The sequence below is a fragment of the Carettochelys insculpta genome, chromosome 17 (genome assembly GCF_033958435.1).
Source record: "Carettochelys insculpta isolate YL-2023 chromosome 17, ASM3395843v1, whole genome shotgun sequence".
Lineage (NCBI taxonomy): Eukaryota > Metazoa > Chordata > Testudines > Carettochelyidae > Carettochelys > Carettochelys insculpta.
The window spans coordinates 16,404,183-16,429,659 of record NC_134153.1 but is presented as its reverse complement, the minus strand read 5'-3'; the positions used below and the strand labels follow the sequence as shown (position 1 = coordinate 16,429,659).

The window sequence follows — 25,477 nt, the reverse complement described above, 5'->3', positions numbered from 1 at the left end:
ATAGCATGATGTGCAGGGGTCCAGCCAGGAGAATTCCATCAAAGCTGATAGAATCTCAGGGCACTAGGCTTAACATGTGTCCAGTTATTAGGGTTTATGTTACTGCTCACAAGCGCCACGTGAAACTAGTTTTAATATGCTTATTTTGACTAGAAGTTAGTATTTTCTATAAAAACAACACTGAATAACAATGGCTAAAAAAATCTCAAAATCATTGCTTTTTTTCTTCACTAGGATGCGCACCGTAGGGGGATTACTGATGCTGGAAGGACCATCACACACACACACACACACACACACCCCTCTCTTAGGCTAAGTCTACAGTAGCTGGGAAGATTGACCTGCTCAGGTCAGGAAGAATGAAATCAACTTCTCAGACCTTGCAGTCAACCCCTGTATTCCTCAGTAGGGGCAGCCAAGTGCAGATACGCAATTCTAGCTATGGCTAGAATTAATGTATTGATAGTCGACTTACTATGCCTAGTGTAGATATAGCCTTAGAGGAGCTAAGGTTCTTAGACTGAAGTGTTCATATTTAATTTTTTTATTAAATCAATTAAGTGTCATTTTGAGTACATTTTATTTTACCTACAGTAATTATCTCAGAAGATATGTCATGCTTAAATCATAAACCGTGTCATGTCACAGAACCAGACATTAAGACACGAGGAATTTCATTTTTAAGTTATTAAAGTTAGTAATTTAAGACTTTGAAGCAAGTCAACACAAAGGACTGACATTCCTTTGTAGGCACAAAAGATAGTGTTCTGAACTGAGATCTCTGTCACAACTAATGGAGGCGAATCTTAGCCTCTACTTTGAACATTCTACCCTTCCACGGAAGAGTCTCATGCTTTGTAGTTGTAATATTACTTACACTTATTTTATAGTGTGGTAGTTTCTTTTATGTTTAACAACAAAACACCTACATATTTTGAAAAACACAAGAAAATTATCTCCATAGAAGACATATGAGCCTCAACTTATAAAGTATGCCCTATAAATACCTATAAAAGCATATTAGTTACACACATCTGACACTAGTGAGGGCAAAAGGGACTCACTGAGACCATCTATATTATTTTAAGTGTATTAAATGGTCTATGCTATTTAAAAATGATTTAGTTAAAATAGGTTAGCTGTCACGTTTTCAAATCATGACCTATTTTTGTAGTCTAAATAGGGTCCATTGGTTTTAACTGCTGCGTAAGGACTGCTACCATTCACTGAGGTATAATGAGACTGAGCATTTATGCTCTAGAAACAAACTTAAGGAACATGAAGCTTTTAGTGAACAGTGGAGAATAAAGTATTCTTTTTTGTCTTAATGGGGTTCCTCCCCACTTCCAAACCCAACTTTTATAAAAGCTTCCTATTTTCAAAAAATTCCAAGTGGGTGTTTGAGTAGACTTTTTGCATGCAATTAATATTATTTTCCTCCCTCAACTGAAGGGTGTCGGACTCTACGTTCTTCAGGATATAATGCAACTCTTCTTTGTCTCACAGCCACAGTGCATTACAACACCAATCTTGATCATCCTCAGACAGAAACATTGATTAAGATCTAACATATTAAATATTTAGTCTGTTTCTGTCAACACTTCTTTTTTCCTACGGAAAACTGGATTTTCAGCTACATAAAAATCTTCATGGAAAGTGTCGCTTTCCTCAACTTTTTACTAGAGGGAACAAAACAAACAGATTTTCAACCAAAAACAAAATTCAGTTTTCAGCCAAAAATGTTTCAGTTTTACAATGAAAAATCAAACATTTCTGTGGGCAAATACCTCATTTTCCAAGCTGCTCTACTGAATGTATGTTTGGTGATATTCAATTCAGCAAGGCATTTAAGTATATGCCTAACGCTAAGTATGTGAATCATCCAATTAATCAATGGGAATCTTTTCATTATTTTTAGTGGAAGTTGGATTGGATTTTTAAAGGCTATGTCTACACAAAAACTTCCATTGACAAAACTTCTGCTGTTGGGAGTGTTCTGTCAACAGTTGGGAGTGTTCCATCAACATCCCTGTACACTTCATCCCAGTACATTCCATGAGGAAGAAGGGATGTCCCATCCCTGTACACCTTGTTCCACGAGTAAGAAGGGAAGTCTCAACAGAGGGTTTTTTTTCCAACATTTGGCCCTGTGTGAACAGGTCAAATGTCAGAAAAACCCCAACAGAACTGTAGGCAAAATGGACGCAAACGCATTGCACAATTGCATATCTTTTGCTGACAGTTCTTGGCAATCTAGACAGCCTCAGAGCTAGAAGCCCATTGAAGCCCATCAATTCATTGTTTGTCAGTGCTGATCCTCTGCATACTCTGGTTATAGCCATTGTCAGTTTAGTTAGTATTAATGACTTATTACAATAGTAAAAGAACATTGGTTTTAGAGGATTAGACAGATTTTTCAGAATCCTGAATTCACAGATGGTATGAGAAGGAATTATTTTCCATGTTACAAAATATTTTTCTCCATAGGTTTTAGGTAAATGCTCATTTCATTATTTTTTCAAATTATTTAAGGGCAACCAGATTCCTTTCTCAGTCACACCACATTACATCAAATTATTTTAATACTTTGTCCTGTGACAAGAGCCATCTGTTAATACTCAGGGTTCCATTTTGCTAGAATAATATACAGACCTTATGCCTAAAGATTTTGCTAAATGTTTTGTGTCCTAACATGGGACTCTCTGGCTTCTTTTTCTTGGCTCCTTTAGCTTGGGATTCTGCTGCTGTCTTCTGAGCAGGAAGCTCACCATGGCCCTTTTCCACTTTGGATTCCTTTTGTGTAACAGCATTCATAGTCTATTACATACTCCATTTCCTTTAATGCATTATTAATTATACATAATGAAGTATTAATTAATATATCATAAAACACTTATGTGGTCTATTAAAGCCAAACATTACATTTCATCCTGGACAATGTGTAAAAAGAATGTTACATGTTTTGTTTAGAAGTTATCACACAGTTCTCATTCACTTCGTTTTAGGTGAGCAGCAACAAAAGTCTGATTGTCATCATTTGGCAAACCTCCTGTTTCCTGTTACTTCAGTGGAATTTAGGTGATTTGTACAGAGTTAAAACTAAGAGAAGAATGTGAATGTCTAATTGTAGTCCAGTGGGCTAAACTCTGAATTAATTTACACCAATAAAATCCAAGATTAACTTCACTCCAGATTAAACTGAAATAAATGAAATCAAAATTTGCCCCTCAGATTCATCTTTATACAAAGTCCCCAATTCTACAAAAATCAAAACATGTCGTGAATTTTAAGCAAAATAATTCCACTGAGTTCATAAGGATTATTCATGTGCTTAACATTAAGTGGGTATGTAAATCTTTTTCAAGGTCAGGGTTTAGCTTTAAGATTTTTCTAATGCTATTCTGATGATTACATAAAAATAATTCTGAATAACATACATAATAATAAAAGGGTATTAATTGTGCACTTGGACTGGGTTCTGATCTCTTACCCCATTGTAATTCCACTCGTTTTGTACGTGGTATTCCTGATTCACATGTACATGAATGAATAAGAAATCAGGCTGAATTCATTCAAAATTACTAATATGACAGACTAAAACAATCAACTCCAAAATGAAAAACTACCAACTTTAGTGAAACTTTGACCAATCAGAGTTGACTGACAAAGAAACCAGAAGAACACTGAATGGTCCAAGTTCTAATACATATTATTTGGTCCATCATGCCATCAACAAAATTAAAGACATATTGTTCACTGGCTCATCCAGAATAATATGAAATATTTTGCATGAAGCTGTAAAACCAACATAGAATTAGACATCATCCTGACACCTAGATATTCCATTGACATGTAGTTGCCCATAAATCTGTTGCAGCCTATCTCTGGATCTTTTACTATGTGATAGTTGAGTTAGCTATTACGATTAACAATGGCCAGTTCTGCTTTACCCTCTTCCATTCTGCAGTGCTTTTGATACTCCAATTACTCCTCGAAAGGGCAGAAGAGATTCAGGAGTACTGCAAATTGTCAAATTGATGTTCAGTTGAGGGCAATTTTGTTCCAGTCAAGTCGATAACTTTAGCCAATAGCAGCTTGTAAAGAACCAGGTAATCCAGTGACAATGTAATTCAGCTCAGGATAAAAAGTACACAGTTACTGTATTGGCCAAATTCTGCTTCTGTGTGGGTGAAACACCAATGACATCATTAAAGTGCCACCCATGTTAGGAGAGCATGTCTGTCTTTAAAAATAGGTTAAACCCATACATTTATTGGGTAACAGCATATTGGTGTAGTTGAAGATGCCAAATTCAACCCTAACTTAATTTGTTCTTTGCAGGCATGAAGGTGAGGAGTCTCGTAATGATCTTTGGGTAGATTTAAGGCAATGTTTTCACTGCAGAGTTACCCAGCTCATTAGCCACATTACAAAGGCCTGTCCAAGTTACTGGGTCATCAGTAGTGCTGCACACAGCTGTGTCCCTCTACGAATTTTGGGGGCCTATTGAATGGTGCTTAGAGCTGCTCTATTATGCCTTCCCTGGGAATTTTGAGGAAATATCTGTCCTGGGGGGAATTGTGGGAAGACCCTGGAGGACTGTGAGACTCAAATGCATCCTGCGTGTAAAACAGGTAGGCAACCAGTCTGAGATGAAATAGAACCCAGAATGTAACTAGAATGAAATCCTTCTATGATGAGGTAACTAGTTCTGTGTACATGGGGAAGTCAATGGATGTAATATGCCTTAACTTTAGCAAAGCTTTTGATAGAGTATCCCACAATATTCTTGCCTGCAAATGAAGGAAGTATGGATTGGATAAATTGACTGTAAGGTGGACAGAAAGTTAGCTAGATGGTCAGGCCCAAGGGGTAGTGATCAATAGCTTAATGTTTGGTTGGTGGTTGGTTTCAAGTGGAGTGTCACAAAGATTGGTTCTAGGGCCAGTATTGTTCAATATCTTTATTAATGACCCAGATGAGGGGATGGATTGCACCCTCAGCAAATTTGTGGATGACACTAAACTGGGGGGGGGCAAGGTAGAAATCTTGGAAGGAAGGGATAGGGTCCACAGTGGCCTAGAGAAATTAGACGATTGGGCCAAAAGAAATCTGATGAGGTTCAACAAGGACAAGTGCAGAGCACTTGGGATGGGAGAATCCCAGGCATTGTTACAGGCTGGGAACTGACTGGCTAAGTAGCAGTGCAGCAGAAAAAGGACCTGAGGATTACAGTGGATGAGAAGCTGGATATGAGTCAACAGTGTGCCCTTGTAGTCAAGAAGGCTAATGACATGCTGGGGTGTCTTAGGAGGAGCATTTGCAGCAGATCCAGAGAAGTTATTATTCCTCTTTATTTGACACTGGTGAGGCTACATCTGGAGTATTGCATCCAGTTATGGGCTCCCTAGTATAGAAAGTATGTGTATGCACTGCAGAGAGTCCAGAGGAGAGCAAAGAAAATGATTAGGAGGGTAGAGCACATAACCTCTAAGGAGAGGTTGAGGGATTTGGGCTTATTTAGTTCACAGAAGTAAAGAGTGAGAGGTGATTCAATAGCAGTCTTCCTGAACTTCCTGAAGTGGGGGTTCTAAAGAGGATGGAGAGAAGCTGTTCTCAGAAGTGATGAATGGCAGAACAAAGAGAAATGGTCTCAAGTTACAGTTTGGGCTGTCTAGGCTGGATATTAGGGAAAAAAAACTATTTCAGTAGGAGGGTGGTGAAGCCCTGGAATGTGTTACGTTGGGAGGCGGTGGAATCTCCATCCCTAGAGGTTTTTAAGTCCCGGCTTGACAAAGGCTGGCTGTAATGATTCAGTTAGGTTTGGTCATGCTTTGGGTAGAGGGCTGGACTCAATAATCTCCTGAGGTCTTTTCCAGCCCTATGATTCTATGTAACCTATAACACTAGCTCTGCCAACTAGCTTGGGTTGAAAGCACCACCAAGTTGGGTGAGAAGAGGAGAACAGAATTAGGGGAGGCAGGTAAGTAAGAGTGTGGGCTATCTCTGAAGTGAACACACATACTTGGAGAGAACATATTCTGCAGATGAAGTAGTTGCATTATAAAAGCTATTCTGTTTTACTCCTGAAGAACAGCCTTCTCCTGCTCCCTTTGAAATTGATTGTAAATTTCCCATTGATCTCACTAAGGGGAAGACCAAGCCCTAACTGGAATTGGGGTCAAATTTTAATACTCCCATTTGCTGACAGGATTTTAAATATGGTGGAAAAATTCCTTTTCTGAGCAAAAGCATTGATTATGAATTCACCTCTATCAGAAAGTCATTATTTGTTCCTCACTCTTTCCTTACCAAACTGATTTTGAAATGGGGGCAGGGAGAGTGGGAGTAAAATTGAGTGTAAAATATTACAGACCCGCAAAATGATACCTCCTTGTTATTTTATTTTAATTGAATTGAGTGAAAATGTGATTTCTCACCAGGAGTGAGGATTTAATTTTCTTGACAATCTAAATACTTACTCCAGAATTAACATTGAGAAAAAAAAATATTGGGAGTAAAAATATGTTATTTGTAGAAAACACTCCCAGAGGTCTCCGTATATTGTGCACAAAGGCTAACTGGCATATCCTGTGGGAGGCACCCAGACATGTTTACTTTTTTACAGGTGTGTTAGCAAACCAAATCCAAACAATGTATTTGTTTCCTAACTACAGCGTATTTATAACTACAGTCACATGTTGCACAAATACCAGGCTGGTTTTCAGAAAGTCAGATGTGCAACTGTATAAGTAGGCTGTGATTTTCAGAGGTTCCTGGGATAGTTAGATATCCAAACCTTATTGAAATTAAATTGGATTTGGGTGCCTTACTCCTTATGGCTCCTTTTAAAATGTTATCCTCAATCATTAGGGGCAGTTTGCCGGAGTTGCGTAAATTAGGTAATTGTGCATGTGATCTTTTACATGCCCAAAGTATCAAAATTTGACTGGTTCTTAGCATTAAAGGGGCATAAAGAATGCCAGGAAGTTGGTATAAAAAAAGAACAATAACAGTCATTTTTATTACCAAATATCAGAATTATGATGCTACTCACAAAAGCGTTTTCCATGCTCCTTTTTCTTTGAATTCACTTGATAAAATTTAACTAATAAAAATAATCTGAGGTTATTTAGTTATAGTCATATGAATTGATTACCAGATTCACCTGGAATTCCTGTCTATTTCACGCTGTCAACAGTTTTCCTGTAGGCTACTGTAACATTGCACTGTAAAGCTATATTAAATATCCTGCGTGGTCCAGTTCTGCTCTTAAACCCATTATAATTTTGATACAGACATTAGAATGGGATCAGGAGCATCCTTAAAGCCATACCTGTTTCTGTTAGAATGATTTGTGTTTTTAAAAACAGTTTCCAGAACATGTGCAATCTGCACAAATTAGATGCATACACTTCGGACAATACCAAGTTTCAGATATGCACAATAAGAAAAATATAGGTTGAAACTCTATCATCCAGCTGGCAGGACCACAGATGTTGCTGAGCCAGAGATCACCTGGATCAGAGAGTTCCAGCTGCACTGGGCCCAAGAAGGGCTCTGCTGGCAGCCAGCTCTGGGGGGTCTCAGATGCAGCCCTGCAGTGGGGAGCCAGCTGAAGTAGGGAAACCCCACTGGGAGGATCCTGGCCAGGGCCAGGGAGTCCCACAGTGGGGAGCCCAGCTGAGGTCAGGGAGCCCCCTGCAGGGAGTCTGGCTGGGTCTGGGGAGCCCCACCAGCAGCTCCCAGGTGGTGACGAGTTGGCCCATGCTGGGGAGCATTTCCAGAAACTTCGTGGTGGGGAGCCAGGCTGAGGAGCCCAGCTGGGGCATGGAGCTCCACCAGCAACTCCCCAGCTGGAAGCTGGGCTGACTGGGGAGCTCTATGGGGAACACTGGCCCAAGAGCCCGGTGGCAGGCAGCCCCGGCAGCAGTGGTGCTCCCACCACCGCAGGCAGCTTGAGAGTAGGGAGCCAGGAGGGAAGCCTGGTCAGCAGGCTGGTGGCCCCTCCCAGGGCAGCCTGGAGGCCTGATCTCCCCCTGTCTGGCAAAGCTCCTCATTTGGGACCACTCATTTCCTGAGTGTACCTGACCAGAGAGGTTCAGTCCTTACTACAATAATAATACTTCACAGATCTACAATGATAATGATTTCAGGCACTCACACATTTGAGAGGCCGTTTTTCTTCTGTCACATTATGTAAATCCAGAATCATTCTTCTGCTTTATGCAGCAAGACATTAGAGTTACACTGATGTAACAGCATTTAGAAACTGACACAACAGGCCATACCTTCAACTAGTATAAAAGAATATATATACAGATCCAATAAGGTCTGTGCCGCTGAAGGTTAGACTGATTTTCATGAGCTGCTAAGAGTAGGGAGGCAAGGAGAGAGTTTGGACAGTCTTTGTACCCCGTTTTATAGTCATTATGGAGAAACTGTCTCTCACTTCCTCAGAGCCTCTAAAACCTGAATAAATGAAGGAATTATGCAGAGATGGGCGGAGGAGAGAATTTACCTCACAAACCAGGATCAGGGTGCAGGTTTCAGCTACTGAGCAAAAGTATAGCCCCTCCAGCTGTAACTGCTAGAGACACACAATGAAGGTGTCAGGATCTGGTCCCACTGAAATCACTGGAAGTCTTTCCACTGACTAAATTGGGAGTTGGGTCAGACCCTTTGTGGGCATGTTCCCACCAATGGCATTGGGTTTTGATACCTGGTCCAGCAAGAGTAGAATATGTTGTTGTCTTCCTATGTAACTGTTCCACATCTGTCCAAACCCTGTACTGAATAGCTACAGCTCTGCTATGCGGAAGGACTTCTGTGGCCCTGTGTTCAAGCAGGTGAGAATGTCATCCTGTATGCAAGGTCTCAAGAACAATTTCTATCTTTACATTTAAATAATTGGGAAGTGAAAACTGGTACCTTTCCACAGCTATATAAGCAAATTCAAAAAGAAATCAGAAACCCCAGTGAGACTTTTGCAATTATATTAAAGGGTGTCAGAATTTAATCCCAAACCCCCAAAGTCACCTAGTTTGAAAATATAAATAACTTCCAATAAAATAATATTACTATTTCAGTTTCAAGTCTCTGAGGGGGGAGTGAATTGAGTAGTACATTCAGTACAATATTTGAAACAGAATGGAAAAAAATAGATTGGTTTATGATCATCTTTCTTTTTTTAATTTCTGAGAGGGTACTGCTTGTTTCAGTACAACGAACAGTAACCTCATGTACTGATGAAGAGAAGGCACAGGAGAAGAAAGGATAGCATTTGAAGCCTATCTGAGCACAATGTAATGGCAACAACAGAGAGAAAAGCATTGAGAAAGCTGCCTACCTTGTCCTCAGAATCTCTTTTGGCTTCTGATTTGCTTGGTGAAACCTAAAATATTTGAGAAAACAAAATACTGTAACAGTGGATGAAATATGTCTAAATTCTTTCTTCTTCTCTCACAAAGAAGGATCTGAAATTTCATCAATAAGTTAGAACCTAGCAGGTGTAACTATAAGAATTAGGGAAAGAATACATGTATAACTTACAAATACAAAACTATATTTTGCTTTCCAAATGGGGAAGACTTATTGCTTATTAATATGAGAAATTCATTTCCTGAATGTAATTTTGAGTTAATGTCTGGTATGGAAAAAAAATAAGGCTAAAAGTATACATTAGACAAATCTGCATGATTTATTACTCCCAAAAGATGAACTCAATCATGAATTCTGATCCTCCCAGATTATAACATATGTCATTTGCTGTTCTTTTGTATTGCTACTTTAGTATTTTCCTTACTAAGCTTCCACTCTCATTAATAACTATTGTTCTTCCTTGTATTTCATGGGTTTCCTTTCTCTTTCCGGACTTACATTTGTGCTGCCAGTAACTAATGATGGTATATTTAGAAATTTGCAAAGCAATTGTTAAAACATGGAAAATACTTTGAACAGAAAGGAATTTCAGTTCTAAAATAGTCTATGAGAGTAGAGGAAGCTTTCCTAATGAATATCATTAAGTAACTATTGCACAGTTTGTCTCCCTCTATCAATCCAAGCACTGCATAAGGCATCTGTTCAGCTTTAGAACATTAATTTTTGGTACCTGAGAAGGTAAGAACATGAGAGATTCACAGGTGCATATTAATTGGAATTTAATAAGCAATCTTTGTTTTTAGGTGTACACTATGAAGCAGAACTGTAGACAAAGACTTACCAGCGTTTTAAAGAAACTCATGACAGAATTATTGTAGTCTTCTGAGGCAAATATTTTGGAGTTCTCTTGTTTTACTGCTGCCTCGTCAGGATCGACACCTTGCTGCACAGCTTTTTGGTTGCAGTCATCTATGTCCTAAAAACACAGCACAGCTTCTTCAGTCCCAACTTGTTTAACTTCCAGTGAAATGTAAAAGTAATACTTGTGATTTGCATCCTGTTGCTCTCAGAGTCACAACCCCAATTCCAGCCATACTTCTGCAGCCTACATATTCAGAACAATCAAGCATTCACAAACATCTTTTTGCCCCTCTTGTCTAATGTGGTAAGCATTTGCACTTGGCCAAGGAATGTTGCTCTGAGCTACAGAGTATAACACACACACAGCCAGTAAAGTTACATACATCATCAAAAACAATCCTCCTTTTCTATTAATATGGTTTAACACTTGTTCATGGTAACAAATGGCTGAGATTTTGGCCTTTAAAGCCTCAGTGTCTGATTATAAGATACAAACAAAGCTTTTGCTCCTTGATATACTGCAGTTTCCAGAAATATTTTTTATCTCGAACACACAGTGTTAAAAAGAACAAATCACCACCAACCATTAACAATAATGCTAGCTTTTTAGGCTGCACATAGCTGTCTCTCATGTATCCAGGGCTGGACTTTCCAAATAGCACAATCAGGACAGATTTTCTTATGTTCCACATTCACACTTGGGAATCTAATTTCAAAGAAGCCCACTTGCCACATAGGCAGAGAATCAGGCCCTGATTTTCAGAAGTGTTCAATAGCTGCCATTAGGACATTTACTACCTGATTTTCAAAAGATCACAATATCCACTATGCTGAGCTTTTCGGAAGATCTTGGAACTCTTAGAAAATGTGGCCCCTAGGTCAACCAGGGGCAACTAAAGCTAGTGAGTGGGCTGTATGAGTGGCCCTCCATCTGAGTGGGCCACAGGTTTGTCAGAAGAAAGGCAGTCTCCCAGGAGAGGGTAGTTTTGCTAATGGCACTTGCGAACCTAGAGTTCCCCAGTCATAGGTGGAACCTGCTCCCTTGTGGGGCATTGGGTGCTTGGCTCCATTTCTTCCCTGTAATCCCTTAGGTAGTGGTCACCTACCTCCCTAGTAAGTGGGGAGGATTTTTGCACACAGAGAGCACAGTGACTGAATTCAGCCTCAGATCTAGGGGTACTACACAAGTTGGGCCATAGGCAGAGTATGGAAAGAAGGTTCCTTGGGTCCTTATACATCCACTACACAAGGAGAAACTGTTGTTGTTTTGGGGGATGTTTACTATGAGGGCTGCTATCCAGAGCAGTGCTTGTGTCCTTAAAAAAAAAAAAAGAAAGAAAGAAACCTGGAAGACACCATTCAGAGTTGACTTGCTGGAAGCAAATGGGGGAGGGTCTCTATACCTCTGCTAGGTCTCTTCAGCCTGTGCAGTGGTACAGGGTCCCCACACTTAGGTGGGAATAAAGCTGTGTGGTGCCTGTGGTGCTGACCATAGGGAAGGCATGGACAAGGTATAACAAGGAGTGCCAACGCCTCCCCCTTTTTCGACTCTGAGTGTAGACCCAGCAGATGCCTCCTCTTTTCTGCACATGCTTTGGCCTCCCCTGGTAAGGCTGCAGGGCCAAAATGACTAAAGAGGCTCCCAACTGGGTGAGGATGCAGGTAACTGACCCCTGGCCGTCAAGCTGCCCCACACTGCTGTCTTCGGCATGGTCACAAGGAGAAGCCATGGCTGCTGGGTCACTGTTCTGAGCTGGCTATGGATAGAGGGCCTGGCTCCCCTGCTGCCCTTTGCTGTGCTTCCTGACACCCTTCATTGTGCTTCCCCCTTCAGTGCATCCTGACAGAAATACCAGAAGCCATTTTGGAACATTCCAGCAGCAGTTAAGTGGTAATAAAGGGGCTATCTACATCCTTTGCACAGCACTAAGGGACAAGATGAGAAAGGGACACTCGTGCAAATCTGATAACCAAAAAGCTGAGCAGTGAGGTAGGCTCTAGACTTAAGAGATCAGACTTTTTTCCCCCGCTTTGCTATAGGCTTCTTGTATAATCCTGGCAAATCACACAAGGCCAGAAATACAAAGGTATTTAGGCACACTAAGATGCAGCTAGGTGCCTAGCTCTAGATACAAAAGTACCCATGGAGATGAGGCATCTAAGTTCCATTGGAAGTCATTGGGAATTAGGCACTTATGTGCATGTTTAGGCACCTAAATACCTTTGTAACTCTACCTCTTAATCTCCTGAGTGTAATTCCTCCTCTATAAAGTGGGGGTGGCATAAATACAATATTTCTCTATCCCTTTGTCTGCCTTGTCTGTTTAGACTATAAACTCTTCAGAGCAGGGACTGGCTGTCCATGCACAGATACAGACAGACATACACAAAGAATCATAGGTCTGGGAGGGACCTCAAGAGGTCATTGAGTCCAGCTCTCTACTTCAAGCAGAATCAACCCCAACTAAGTCATCCCATCCATGACTACGTCAAGTCGGGACTTAAAAACCTCTAGAGATAGAGATTCTACCACCTTTCTAGGAAATGCATTCCAGTGCTTCACCACCTGCCTGGTGAAGCAGTTTTTCCTAATATCCAACCTACTCCTATCCTTGTGTAACTTCAGACCATAACTCCTTGTTCTGGCCTCTCTCTCCACTGAGAACAGTTTCTCTCCATCCTCTGTAGAACACCCTTTCACGAAGTTGAAGGCTGCTATCAAACCACCCTTCAGTCTTTTCTTCTGCAAAATAAATAAGCCCAAATCCCTCAGCCTCCCCTCATAGGTCATGTGCTCACATGAACACACACATGCGCAATTGCAGTGCCTAGCACAAGTGGCCCCTGATCTTGATAGTGGCCTCTAAACATTATCTGAACACAAATAAATAAAAACCATAATATTGTGTGCCTTCTGGTTGCTTGCAGTATATTTTCTTGAAACTGAAGTATGGATTTACCAGAGGCAGCAAAAATTATGACACAGAAAGTAGTAATAATTAGCATCTCAAGGCTGCTTCATGACATGACTGCCACAGTATTGAGCAACAACAGAGCCCAAAGTGACCCCTTTGCCATCAAAACAGGAATCAGACAAGGCTGCATCATTGCCCCATCACCGTTCTGTATCTCACTGCTGGCAAGCTTCCAGATGGCATGAAGATTGTCTACAGAATAAACAGGAAGCTTTTCAGTTTCAGAAGACTGAAAGTTAAAAGCAAGACCTTGATCATGGAGCTCCAGTATGTGGATGAAAATATGGTTGCTGCTGTTTCTCCTGCAACCATTAAGACCATCTTAAGTGCCTTCACTGAAGCATATGAGAATCTTGGCCTCACACTGAACATCAAAAGGACCAAGGTGCCCCATCAACCTTCACCGATGGGATAATCTTATGTGCCTTCTACTGAAGTCAGTGGAGAACTGAGGAACATTGTGGAGCACTTCCCATATCTTGGAAGTCATTTTTTTCACTAAAGTCAGCACTGACGTGGAAATCCAGCATTGTCTGACCCATGCGAGCTCTGCTTTCTCCTGCCTAAGACAGAGGATCTTTGAGAACTGGGACATCTATTCCAAGACAAAGCAACTTGTATACTGTGCAGTGGTTGTTCCAAAGCTACTGTATGCATATGAAACCTGGACAACACACATGTATCATTTGAAGGCACTTGAACAATATTACCAATGCTGCCACAGGAGAATCCTAAACATTTCTTTAGAGAATAGGCACACAAACACTAGCACCCTGAAAGAGTCAGACATGACCAACACTGAAGACATTATCATCCATCATCAACTTCATTGAATTGGTCACATGGTTTGGATGTCTGATCAGTGCCTTCCAAAACAGATTCTATTTTCCAAGTTGGAAGAAGGACAGAGGAGCGTTGGGGGCCAGCTGAAGCGATAAAGGGACATGCTGAAGACACACTTGAAAAAGAGAAGCATTGGCGTTGACACTTGGGAGAGCCTTGCTCAGGACCATCCCCAGTGGAGAATGGTAATCCACGAGGGGCTGGCACAATTTGAGACGTCCTGCCGCAGTGCAGATGAGGAGAGGCAGAGGAGAAACTACCCCGCATTCCCCCAACAGCCACCAACACCTGCCCCTTCTGTGGTAAAATCTGTAGCTCCAGAATTGGGCTGATCGGCTATCAACAGGCTCACAAATAGGAGGGTGACATGAACGGGTCCTACTTATTACTGAGTGACCACCAAGATCATGGAATTCTAAAAGAACTCTTTATGTATATGATTTACAAATGAATATATATTTATATGGGCAAGCGGGTGAGTAGGGAGAGAAGGGGTGTGGAATTCTGAGCATGTAAAATTATGAATGCAGTTAAAGGATTTTACTATGGACCTTCTTCGGCACTGAGAAATGTGCATAGAGTGGGGTACGTTCATAGACCTGTAAGCAAGGAGTTAAGTATACTGGTTTCATTAGCAACAACAGGTTTTTAGCTGCTGAAATGCCCACCCAACATTTTGTAAATCTGTCACAGAAAGAATATACATCGCAATGGCTATTTAGACATTTATTGTCAGGACAAGACACAATTGTTTGCAGAGCTGCCAATTATAGGCCAAAACCTTTCCAAGAACAGTATGTCCCACGCAAAATGCATGCAGTCTGTGCCAGCTTCACTGGCCATTCCTCCAAGGATGTCATCTATAGTATTACTGGACACATGATAAAAGCTTCATTTATAAAAGGGACAGTAAAAATCTGAGGTACCAGACAAAAACAAATAACAAACCAGAATGCAGAGTATACATTGCCAAACAAAATTAACCTCAACAGAGTGCTTGAAGATGGTGACATCAGCAAAAGAACTTCAGTGGAATTCTCTAGTGTCTTTAACCCGAGTTTCTCTCTCACACACAAATAGAAATGAAAGAAAGAGACACATACACAACATACTTCACTTTCTAGCAACTACCGTTATCAAACCGAACTAGGTCTTTTACATTCATACAGTCATTCCAACATATCTCACTGTGGTCCTGAAACACACTCTCAGTAGAGCCAGACTGCACAATGTACAGAGTGGTGAAGGAAGTACAGAGCCTGGGATACCTTGCTACCCAGAGCCAATTCAAATCTCAGCATAACACAGAGCATGACTATATTTTGTATCACTGTTTCTTTCTCTCCCTTAACACACACACACACACGGCATAGTTAAGCTCCTGTTTTCATACCTAGGTAACCAAGTTGCATAAGAAAAATAGGTGCACATAGGAGAAAACAAGAAAATTGTACTCACAATAGATACCTTCCTGTATGGACAGTGGACAGTTGCATACACAGTGCATTATAATCACATGTTTTGTATGAGGATTTCCCTAACTTATTGGTTTACCTGTGCATTATAATTACATGTTTTGCATGAGGACCTCCCTATATACTATATGTTGAACCTCTCTAGTTTGGAACTCTCTTGGCCAGCAAACTCTGTAATCCAGCATAATTTTAGTTAGCCAGACAACTACAAATCATGGGTGTGACCAAGGTTCGTGTGGTCCCATAAAGTTTGATAACAGCCACCAGTCTTGGCTCTCAGTGTTCTGTGCTGTTATTTAGCTGTAATTTACCCGTAAATGTCTTTTAAGAGCTCAGTAAGCAGTGGAAGTGCTGGTAATGTGCTAGAAAATATTGACCTCCCGTCATCTGACAAATTCTCTTGTCCGGCACCAGTCAGGTCCCAAGGGTGCTGGACGAGAGAACTTCAATCTGGATTAGTCCCCATTGGCATTCAAACTGAAAACCCAAATCTGGGTCTTGATCTGGAGTTTTAATCATTAGTCCATCACTACTTCCAACAGGAATTTTGCTGGAGTGAGGAATGCAACATCAAGCCTTTAGGGTTTAAGTCAGCAGTAGATGATAAATATGGACCCTCACAATGTCACATTCTAGTGCCATACTTAAATACCCACAAAAAACTCTGCATTGGTGCATTCCATGATGTGCTCTGCAAAGAGAAAAGCTAATGAAAGAAACCTCTGGAAATAACATAGGAGGAAAGTCAACATTAGGAACAAAATGGCCTTGGGTAAATGTTCTGGTCCAAATGCATTCACGTAAGGAGACAAGCTTGTGAGTAATTAAGGGCTTATACTATAGTCTAAGTTCAATCATTAGAAAAACCTATCACAAGAATGCTTTGCTGCCAACGCATTTTGTTTGTATGAATCCTGGCTCAGTGAAACGTTCCAGGCAAATAATTTATCTTTTCTTTGGCTTAAATAGTAAATTCTTCATCAATTCATGAATTCTCTCCTTGTTTTAATTATGCTGTGATGTGAATGTAGTTTTGTAGACCATGAAAAAAGAACAGTTTGTCAAACACTGAATGCTTGTGCAGCTCCTAAGCTAAAAGGGTGGTGTCTATCCTCCTCTTACCAGCAGTGTTACTGGCTATTTCTTGGGGCTCAACTTCTTTATTTAAATTATGGCTTCAATCTTGCAGACTCTTGTGCATGTGCTTAACTCCACTACACTGATAGTCCCATTGATTTCACATGCATAGGTTTGGGTTCAAAAGTAGTATTCAACATGAACAAAAATAGCAGCTGTCCAAATATCTCAACTACAGCTGTGTGAATAGCTGAAGCATTTTAACAAGTAATTGTTTGAGTTTGAAAAGTTTATTTTGATTTGGCTATATTTCTAATGCATTGATGTGCACTTTTCACGCACATGCATTTGAAGCTTACAGATGTGGGAATTTGTTTACAGCATGCAAATGTTTAACTCTGATTTGTAGTGAAAATCTACTTTTGGTTACGCATTGGAATGTACATATGCTTCACATTTCATTGCTTGCACCAACCAACACAGCATGCCCTCTACACTGCACATTTTATAATCAAAGATGAAATTTGAAATTTGGGTTTTGTGGTTGCTTAAGTGTTAATGAAAAAAGAGAAGCATAGGCCAACTGTAAGTGTTTGCCAAATATCTAGGGGTGTGATTCTTTACAACATTTTTATACTACCTAAAAGCTTCAGGCTACATCTACATCAGAAGCATCTGTCGATAGAAGTGACTGTTGGAAGGGATTTCCTGGCAAAACTTCTGTCAACAGATAGCATCTACACATAAAAGCAGATCAAAAGAGAAATCTGCTCTGTAGACAGAGAGCAGCCAGATTACCCAGCCCTCTTTCAACAGAATGGCTATCTGGTGAACAGAAGCCATGTCCGTTGACAAAAGGGCCCCGGAGCATCTACATGGCTGTTTTGTTGACAGAAAGGTGTTATATCTGAACACAGAGAAGTATCAAGCTGCTGGCCGATGTGCTAAGTTTTCATCAACAGACTGTCAGAGCACCTTTTGCATGTGGATGCTCCATGCGTTTTTCTGACAAAAGCCCAGTTTTGCCAGAAAGACCCTCTTGTGTAGACCTAGCCTGAGTGTAGTTGCAGTTATACGAGCAATCATATTGTTTTGCTCATATAGGTCACTTAGTTTGGGGAACAGGCATAAGATACAGCTCTAAAACCCCTCGTTTTCTGGTATGTGACATATCCTCTCAGGACTTTCTCCTCTGAGCAATTCATTCCTAGTTAAGTGAAACAGCATAATAGGCCAGGCCTAAAGAGAGTAACAAACAAAACATGAATTGTGAATTTTATATTTGACAGTAAAGGTAACAATTTTAATCAGCTATAGGCCAAGACTTAAACTTCGAAGACATTTGTAAATAGCTTTCAATATGGGGAGAATATCGGGCTTTCACTGTTCATTGTGGATTTTGCATTCAGCTGTGCTTCAAACAGTGGGTTTTTAAATTCCACGAGTCCATGTCAAAACTCATATACACAAATGTGCACAGGCATTATAGCCCATATGTCATCAATTAGCTGTGTGAGATACCCATTGATGTGCACAATTTTGGAAGACTCGTATTAAAACACATTTGTTATCTGTAAATTTCTATTCTTTCATAGTCTTACAGTAAAACTATCAAGCTTTTTAAAAAATGATAAATAGATGTATTCTGGAGCTGAGATCCTCCAGTCTGAGCCCAGAGCTGAAAAACCAAACTGGGTTGAGACGAGGGGAGAAAAGCATGAATGTCAGCATGGAAAAAAGGAGACTCACCTTCAAAACCACACAGCAATAATATATTCAGAAGGCAAACAGATCTCCTTCAGAGATCTAGCCAAAGCTGCCCAAAGCAGCTATAAGTGATACTCTAGGAATTACATGAGTTATGCTGGGTCCATCAGTATTGTAACTGCTCTTAAAATTCCCTTTTCCCCCATAGGTCTGATAAAAAGCAGTCCAGCTGATTATATTTTTTCCAGAAGTTATTAGAATATTTGAGCTGATGGAGATTGGACATTGAAGCTAATAGTGAAATTATACCACTTTACACCTACTGAGGGTCTGGCCCTTTGAGCAACATAGCTATGCTTGAAATACCTTGACATGTAAAATCACTCTCTAATAATTTTGGTAGTATGAAAATGTACAGATAAAGCCTGACTTCATCCCTTGGAGAAAGTTTGGGCTGGATAATCAGCTGCTGTAAAGTACTATTATTGTTTTTAAGTCAATGATGCTATGTTGATTTGCCCCTTAAGTTTAAGAACATAATAATGAATATAAAGCCAGAGAGAATTCAGATCACGTTTGCTACCACATTCCACTAATTCTACTTCAAAGTGCTGACAGTCCTTCATAAATAAACCACTCACATTCTCTTTGCTACTACCTGCAATTCTGCAGAAACAGTAAAATAAGCCACCATATTTGCAATAAGTATAAAGCAACTCAATTTTAGCATCAGAACAATTGCAATAGATACAAAAAACAGCTGCTTATCTCAAATGCTGAGCTCTACTGTCAGAGCACACAAAAGTGTCAACATGTATTTCCAGCTTTGCTCTTGACTAGCATATGACCTTGGGCAAGTCAGTTAAGTCCTTAATGCTTTATTTTCTGTGTTTCTAAAATTCATTGCTACCCATTCTAAAGACTTTTCTTTGTATGAAGAGCACTACACATATAAAGCACAAAGAATTTTAACTGTAGTCTAGTCTTCATTAAAGGTTGTATAACGTGCAATAGGTAGCCATTTCATCAAAAGAGTATTTTATAAGCTTCATGCGAAATATGCCCAAAGAATTTCCTGAAGCCATCCAGTAACTGACTCTAAGCTCTTAAAGCATGAAAGTCACTTGTGCTTCCCAGTCATTTTTTATATACTTGCAACCAGCTGATGTTCATCATCTGGAGCAGTGTTTCTTAAACTTTTTGAGAACACGGAACACCAGACAATAATATTTTTATGCAGAACACTTATGAAATTTTCTTCAAAAATTGTTGTCAGACCAAAAAAAAAAAGAAAAAAGAAAAAAAAACAACAAACCAGAAACATATACAGCAAAAACAAAATGAAGTAATGTAATCAGGTATCATAACAATGAATAAGTAACATTGTGTCTGGGTTTAATATGAGAAATTATATACTTTGAATTATTTTTCCAAATGCACACAGCACACCTGTGAGCTGTTCATGGAATGCAAGTGTTCTGTGGAACATAGTTTAAGAGACAGTGATCTAGACTAATGGAACATGAATACAGTTATCTTGCCCAAGTCTTCAGAAAAAATACAAATGAATTTAAGCTGTAGATCAGACACATCCAATTTTGTCAAGCACAGATGCCACAGCTGTTATTAGCATTCCAGATCTGAAAAGTAACAGAGAGGTAGCTGTGTTAGTCTGTCCTCCAACAAAACTAAACAGCAGAAATGTAGCACTTTAAAGACTAACAAAATGATTTATGCAGTGATGAGCTTTAGTGGGACAGATTACTTCATCAGACATATTTGTCCCACAAAAGCTCATCACTGAATAAATCATTTTGTTAGTCTTTAAAGTGCTACATTTCTTCCAGAGATGGCTAGATATCCCTGATACGTGGGGAGTCACTACAAAGAAAGAGTATTTGCAGCCTGATTCACACAACCCTCAGAACATGTAGCTATCCTGCACCATTAATATTCCTAAGAGAGTTCATTAAGGAAGAAATTGATATTTCTATTCAAACACTTGCCTTTCCCTCTGGGACATTGTTTGGTGTGCTCTGTAATCCAGTAGCCTCTTCTGCTGTGATACCACCGTCTGGAATTTCCACAGGCTGGCTTTCCTCTTGGGTTTCAGCTTGTGCCTGATTCTTTTCCTTCTCCTTTCCCTTTTCCAATTTGAAGAGTCTGTCAAAGAAGCTTACTTGTTTTGCATTGGATGGGGCTGTGTCCTCTGTCTCAGGTGGTGATGACACTTTTAGTTCAGTTTCACCAAGTTCTGCTGCAAAAGGAGGCTGGGTTAGGTTTTTATCAGACCCTTTCTGCAGTACAGCTGTTGCAGGACTCTCTCCTTTCTCACTTGATGCTTTGTTCACTTCAGACACCTCTGAACTGACATCAAGCTTTGCTGGTCCAACTGATGAGTCTGTAGCTTGCTCTTCAGTACGCCCTGGTACAGACCGTGAAAAAGTAAAGACAAAATGAGATTTTGCAGCTGGCTTTGGTTTCTTGGCCTCATTCCCAAGATTCTTTCCGTTTGCATCAGAAGTGGAGCTTATCTCCATTGTATTCTGGGATGAAATGGTCACATTATTCTGCTCAATCCTTGTGCTTGAGTCCACTGCAAAGAGAAACATAAACAGCAATTATCTAACTAAGCAGGGAAGATACCCTTATAATCATGGTGGTCTAGAGAACTTTAATACACTCATTCTGAAATGCAAAGGCTGCATGAAGACAATATATACTGCAATGTGTTAAGTAAATGGGATGTTCTCTGGTACAAAAGGAGCTTCTGCTTAGCTTTGAGGCCTAATGAGAATTTCCAGTGTTCTCTGTTCTCACTGAAGTCAGTGGGAGCTTTAGTGCTCAGCACAGGCCCTGCATCAAATACATTATTTCTTTTCTTAGACTTATCTCCTACCTAGACAAAAACTACCAAAGGGAGGGAGGAGGAAATATTTTTATTTCCATTTTACAGAGGGGAAACTGAGGCACAATGAGATTGAAGAAGAGGGATGGCCCAGTGACTAAGACACTAGCCTACAGCTTGGAACACCTAGCTTCAGTACTTTATTCTGCCACAGGCTTCCCTTGTGATCCCCTGGCAAGTCACTTAACTGTTTCCTATGACTCATTTCACCTGTAAAAGGGGAATAATTGCAGTGCCCTACCTCAAAGGTATGTGTGAAGATAGCTACATTACAGATCCTTGGGAGTTCAGATATTTCTGTCAACCTCAAGTAGTATGTAAGATAAATAAAGACTTTGACACCTTCTTGTACTGCAAAAGTTTAGCAAAAAAAAAAAAAAAAAAAAAACCAAAGGCAGCATTTAACTTTCCTTTACAGAAGAAAAGGAAAAGAAAAGATTTACTTATTCTGCACAAAAAGCAGTCAAGTAGCACTTTAAAGACTAGCAAAATAGTTTATTAGGTGAGCTTTCGTGGGACAGACCCACTTCTTCAGACCATATCCAGTCTGGCTATGGTCTGAAGAAGTGGGTCTGTCCCACGAAAGCTCACCTAATAAACTATTTTGCTAGTCTTTAAAGTGCTACTTGACTGCTTTTTGTTTTGATAGTGTATAGACTCGCACGGCTTACTCTCTGTTATTATTCTGCACAGTGTGAGTGAAATAATCTAGTCTATCAGACAACCATCACCACGGTATTTAAGCATGATTTAGATCCCGTCACTTTAGAGCTACACAAAACTGGTGACAATTCTCTACAAAATTTCAAGGAAAAATTGTTGCTCTCTCATTATGGCCAGTTGGACACCCTCTACATTTTGCTTTATTTTGTATTCTATTATTTACATAGTGGCAGCATTTAAAGATTCCAGTCAGAACAGAATCCTGTTGTGCTAGGTACTCTGCAAATGTGCCTGTGTAGAACTTATTAAAATGTCCAGTTTAAATAGAAACAACAACAAAAACATTCAGATCTTGAAAATCCAATTTCAAACTTCAAATTTTAAAAATTTTCATGTAAAATGGGCCAATTTTTGCTTTGCAATGGGCTCTTTCTAGGGAAAATCACCCCCCACCCTGCTTTTTTTAGCCAAAACCCCGTGCAAAATTACCAGTTTTCAGTAAAACAGGCTGTAGTCTAGTTGGCAATGAGCTGTGAAAAAAATCATCAAATTTCATGTTCTTAAACATCTTGTCTTTTTTTGTACCCTTCAGATGAAATGCATGAGAGGTTAAAGGACTAGCAAGTATCACCTAAGAAGGAGCAGCATAAAGTAGCAGCTCATATTCAATGACATGGTTGAGCAGCAGCTGACAGGTTGAAAGCCACTGCCTAGAATATCTGTTTTGATCCTTTCCCATTGCCTGAGAACAGTAAGGACATCATTGTCCTTGAAGAACAACAGGATGGCTATGTTAGGATTTTTCTCGATCATGCACAAGAGAAACCCTGTTTACAGCAGCATGCACAGTGTAGCTAAGATGCATATGTTATTATTTATATTGTAGTAGTGCTTAGGACACGGATGGGCAATAAAAAAGTAGTAGCCAGCCAGGATTAATCCCTCGTAGGCCACCGCCACTATATTTATCTGTGCCTCTGATAGTATTGGGCAATTGCAGCTCTCGTTGGCTGCAGATCACTGTTTGTGGCCAACGGAAGTGGCAGGAAACAGCATGGACCAGGACGTCACTTCCCGCCACTCCCATTAGCTGTGAATGGTGATCCACAGCCAGTGAGAGCTGTGGACACCTGAGGAGGTGCAGTAAATATAGAGGTGGGGTCTACCAAGGACAGACCCTTAGGAACTCAGGCATGGATGTATACCCCATTGTGCCAGGTGAGTACAAACACAAAATAAAGAGAGGGCTCCTTGATCCACGCACAAGTAAATCAAATTTGCATTCTTTTCATTAAGTTAACTCTTTGAGTGACTAGTTTAGATGTGCAACACTGATGTCTCCATTCCAGTGCTACCTATCAGGTAGTGGTAGGTGGGAAATTTCCATAAAATGGAGTGAAAAGAAAGAGACAGAGCTTTCCTAATCAGCTGATATGCCAGGGTGAATATAAATCGAATTTGTTGAAAGGCTTGCCAGCAAGGAAAGAAACAGCTGATTAAAAGGGAGGGCTGTGACAATGAAATTCATCACCAATGCCAGATTCTTACCAGGTGCCAAAAGCACTGGTTCATCTAGTTTCTCTGCTTTTGCCACTTTCATGACATTTTTCTGCTTCCTTCCTCTGTCTGTCGTGTGTGTGTGTGTGTGTTTCAATATCTAGTGTTTTATAGCTTGTCAATAAACAGATTTCCCTTTTCCAAGTCCATACTTGAAAGGGTAAATTTTATGCCCTCACTGACTTTTGGTGGCAACAGTTTTGTTAGCCTTTAATAAAACTATATTATCTAATTGCATCTTTGATATTCAGTGTGCATCTGTTCATTCATCTGTGCATACAAAGAGCAGTTTGTATACAATTATTCAATAGCTACTTCCCTGATCTGTTGAGGCCCACTAACTATTGAGCTCTCTCTAAGCACACAGGACCAGACTGTTAAAAGTATTTAGGCATCTCCAGGTGCAGCTAGATACCTACTGAAAGTTTTTAAAGTGCCTAGTGTAGTTTCTGAACTTCCTCAGGTGTTTGCCTGACAAGGGACTGCGGTATCTGGCCTTTACTTAGGGTATGTCATCGACCCAGCACCCATCCAATCAAGAAGAAAATCTAGTTTAAATCCATAAATACAAAGACATTCAAAACTGAATCTTTACTCTTTAATAGCCTCCAAGTATTTGGATCACCCGTGACTATCGGACAATCCCAAATGAGTTTTATTTGACATCTAACTATGAATTTATACAAGTTAATTTTAGTAAACAAACTACAGGCTGAACCGCTCTAATCTTGCACTCTCTCGTCCAGCAACATCCGTAATCTGGCATGATTTTTAGTTAGCCAGATGACCACTAATTATGGGTGTGGCCAAGTTTCCAGTGGTCCCATAAAGTTTGTTTCCAGCCACCAGTCCTGGCTCTTAGAATTTTGTGCTGTTATTTAGCTGTGATTTATCCCTAAATGTCTTTTAAGAGCCCAGTAAACAGCAGAACTGTTAGTAATGTGCTAAAAAAATATTGATCTCCTGTTGTCTGGCAAATTCTCTTGTCTGGCACTGGTCAGGTCCTGAAGGTGCTAGATGAGAGAGGTTCAACCTGTAGATGAATTACAGCTAATGCAAGTACATGACTAGTGCTGGCTGAATTTTTGGTGGAATCATTTCCACCACAAATTGCAGTCTTGTTGAAATCAAAGTGTTTGGGGGAATCTTGATTTCAAAAAAAATGTTCACAATTATAAGTCTAAAAGTTTAATTTCAACTTTCTTGTTTTGTTTCAATACTGTCAAAAATGTTTCAATTTTGGTTTATCATATTGATTAGTTTTGTTTCAACTTGTATATTCAACATAACGTTAAAATACTTAACATTTTAAAATTAACATTCTAAATGAGATGACAAAATGTTATCAAAATGTAACACTGCAGTGACTTCAAATTTTAAAAAATGAAATTTTTGTTCTATTGGAAATTCCCAAAGTTTGGCTTTTCAGTCTCCTCCTAAATGACTATTTTGTTAATTTTCCATAGAATGGAAACTTTGGTTCCAACCAGTTTTAAAGAACATACCCATAAAACTGATGAAGAACTCATGACAGGTTTCATAGTCAGTGATCTGGAATGCATGCTAATCAGGACATGTAAAGGCCTCAAGAAGAGGGACCTTGCCTCAGTATCAAAGCACGATCAAGTGCTGTACTGGAAGTATAGTAAAGCTATATTATACTGGTTACTAACATGAATGAAAAAAATCATAGTAACCAGGAGGATGGAGTTTGGATAAGCAAAGCCTGAGAGTGGGGAGAGCTCTAAAATCTCAGGGGAAAATTACAGTAAAGTTTTTCATATCCAGCATTCTATCATCTGGAACTCTCAAATAACCACCATTTTAACCATAACTAATTTTTTTCAGTAAGTACAGTATAGTGAAAGTAAATATAAATAGATACAGCAAATACAGGATAAGATTACAATGTACATACAATACTATTGTTGGTAAATAAAGTACTCTGCATACATTTTAGTTTGTTTTTTAATATCTAAACTTGTTTTTCTTCATTGTTATGCATTGCTAGGTATACCTCTTTCTTGTCC

At 39.8% G+C, this 25,477-nt stretch overlaps 1 protein-coding gene across 2 annotated transcripts in view; it reads right to left on the bottom strand.

The window, feature by feature from the left end:
* Positions 1–25,477, bottom strand: part of BCAS1 (brain enriched myelin associated protein 1) — an 89,655-nt gene that overhangs the window by 47,531 nt on the left and 16,647 nt on the right. Inside the window, exons 5-8 of one of the 2 annotated variants that reach the window (XM_075011497.1) lie at positions 20,326–20,915; positions 10,223–10,357; positions 9,350–9,394; positions 2,653–2,793 (exon numbers count right to left, since the gene is read on the bottom strand). In XM_075011497.1, the coding sequence (XP_074867598.1) occupies positions 2,653–2,793; positions 9,350–9,394; positions 10,223–10,357; positions 20,326–20,915 (911 nt within the window). The remainder of the gene's footprint in view (positions 1–2,652; positions 2,794–9,349; positions 9,395–10,222; positions 10,358–20,325; positions 20,916–25,477) is intronic. The other variant, XM_075011498.1, reaches the window with a different exon arrangement.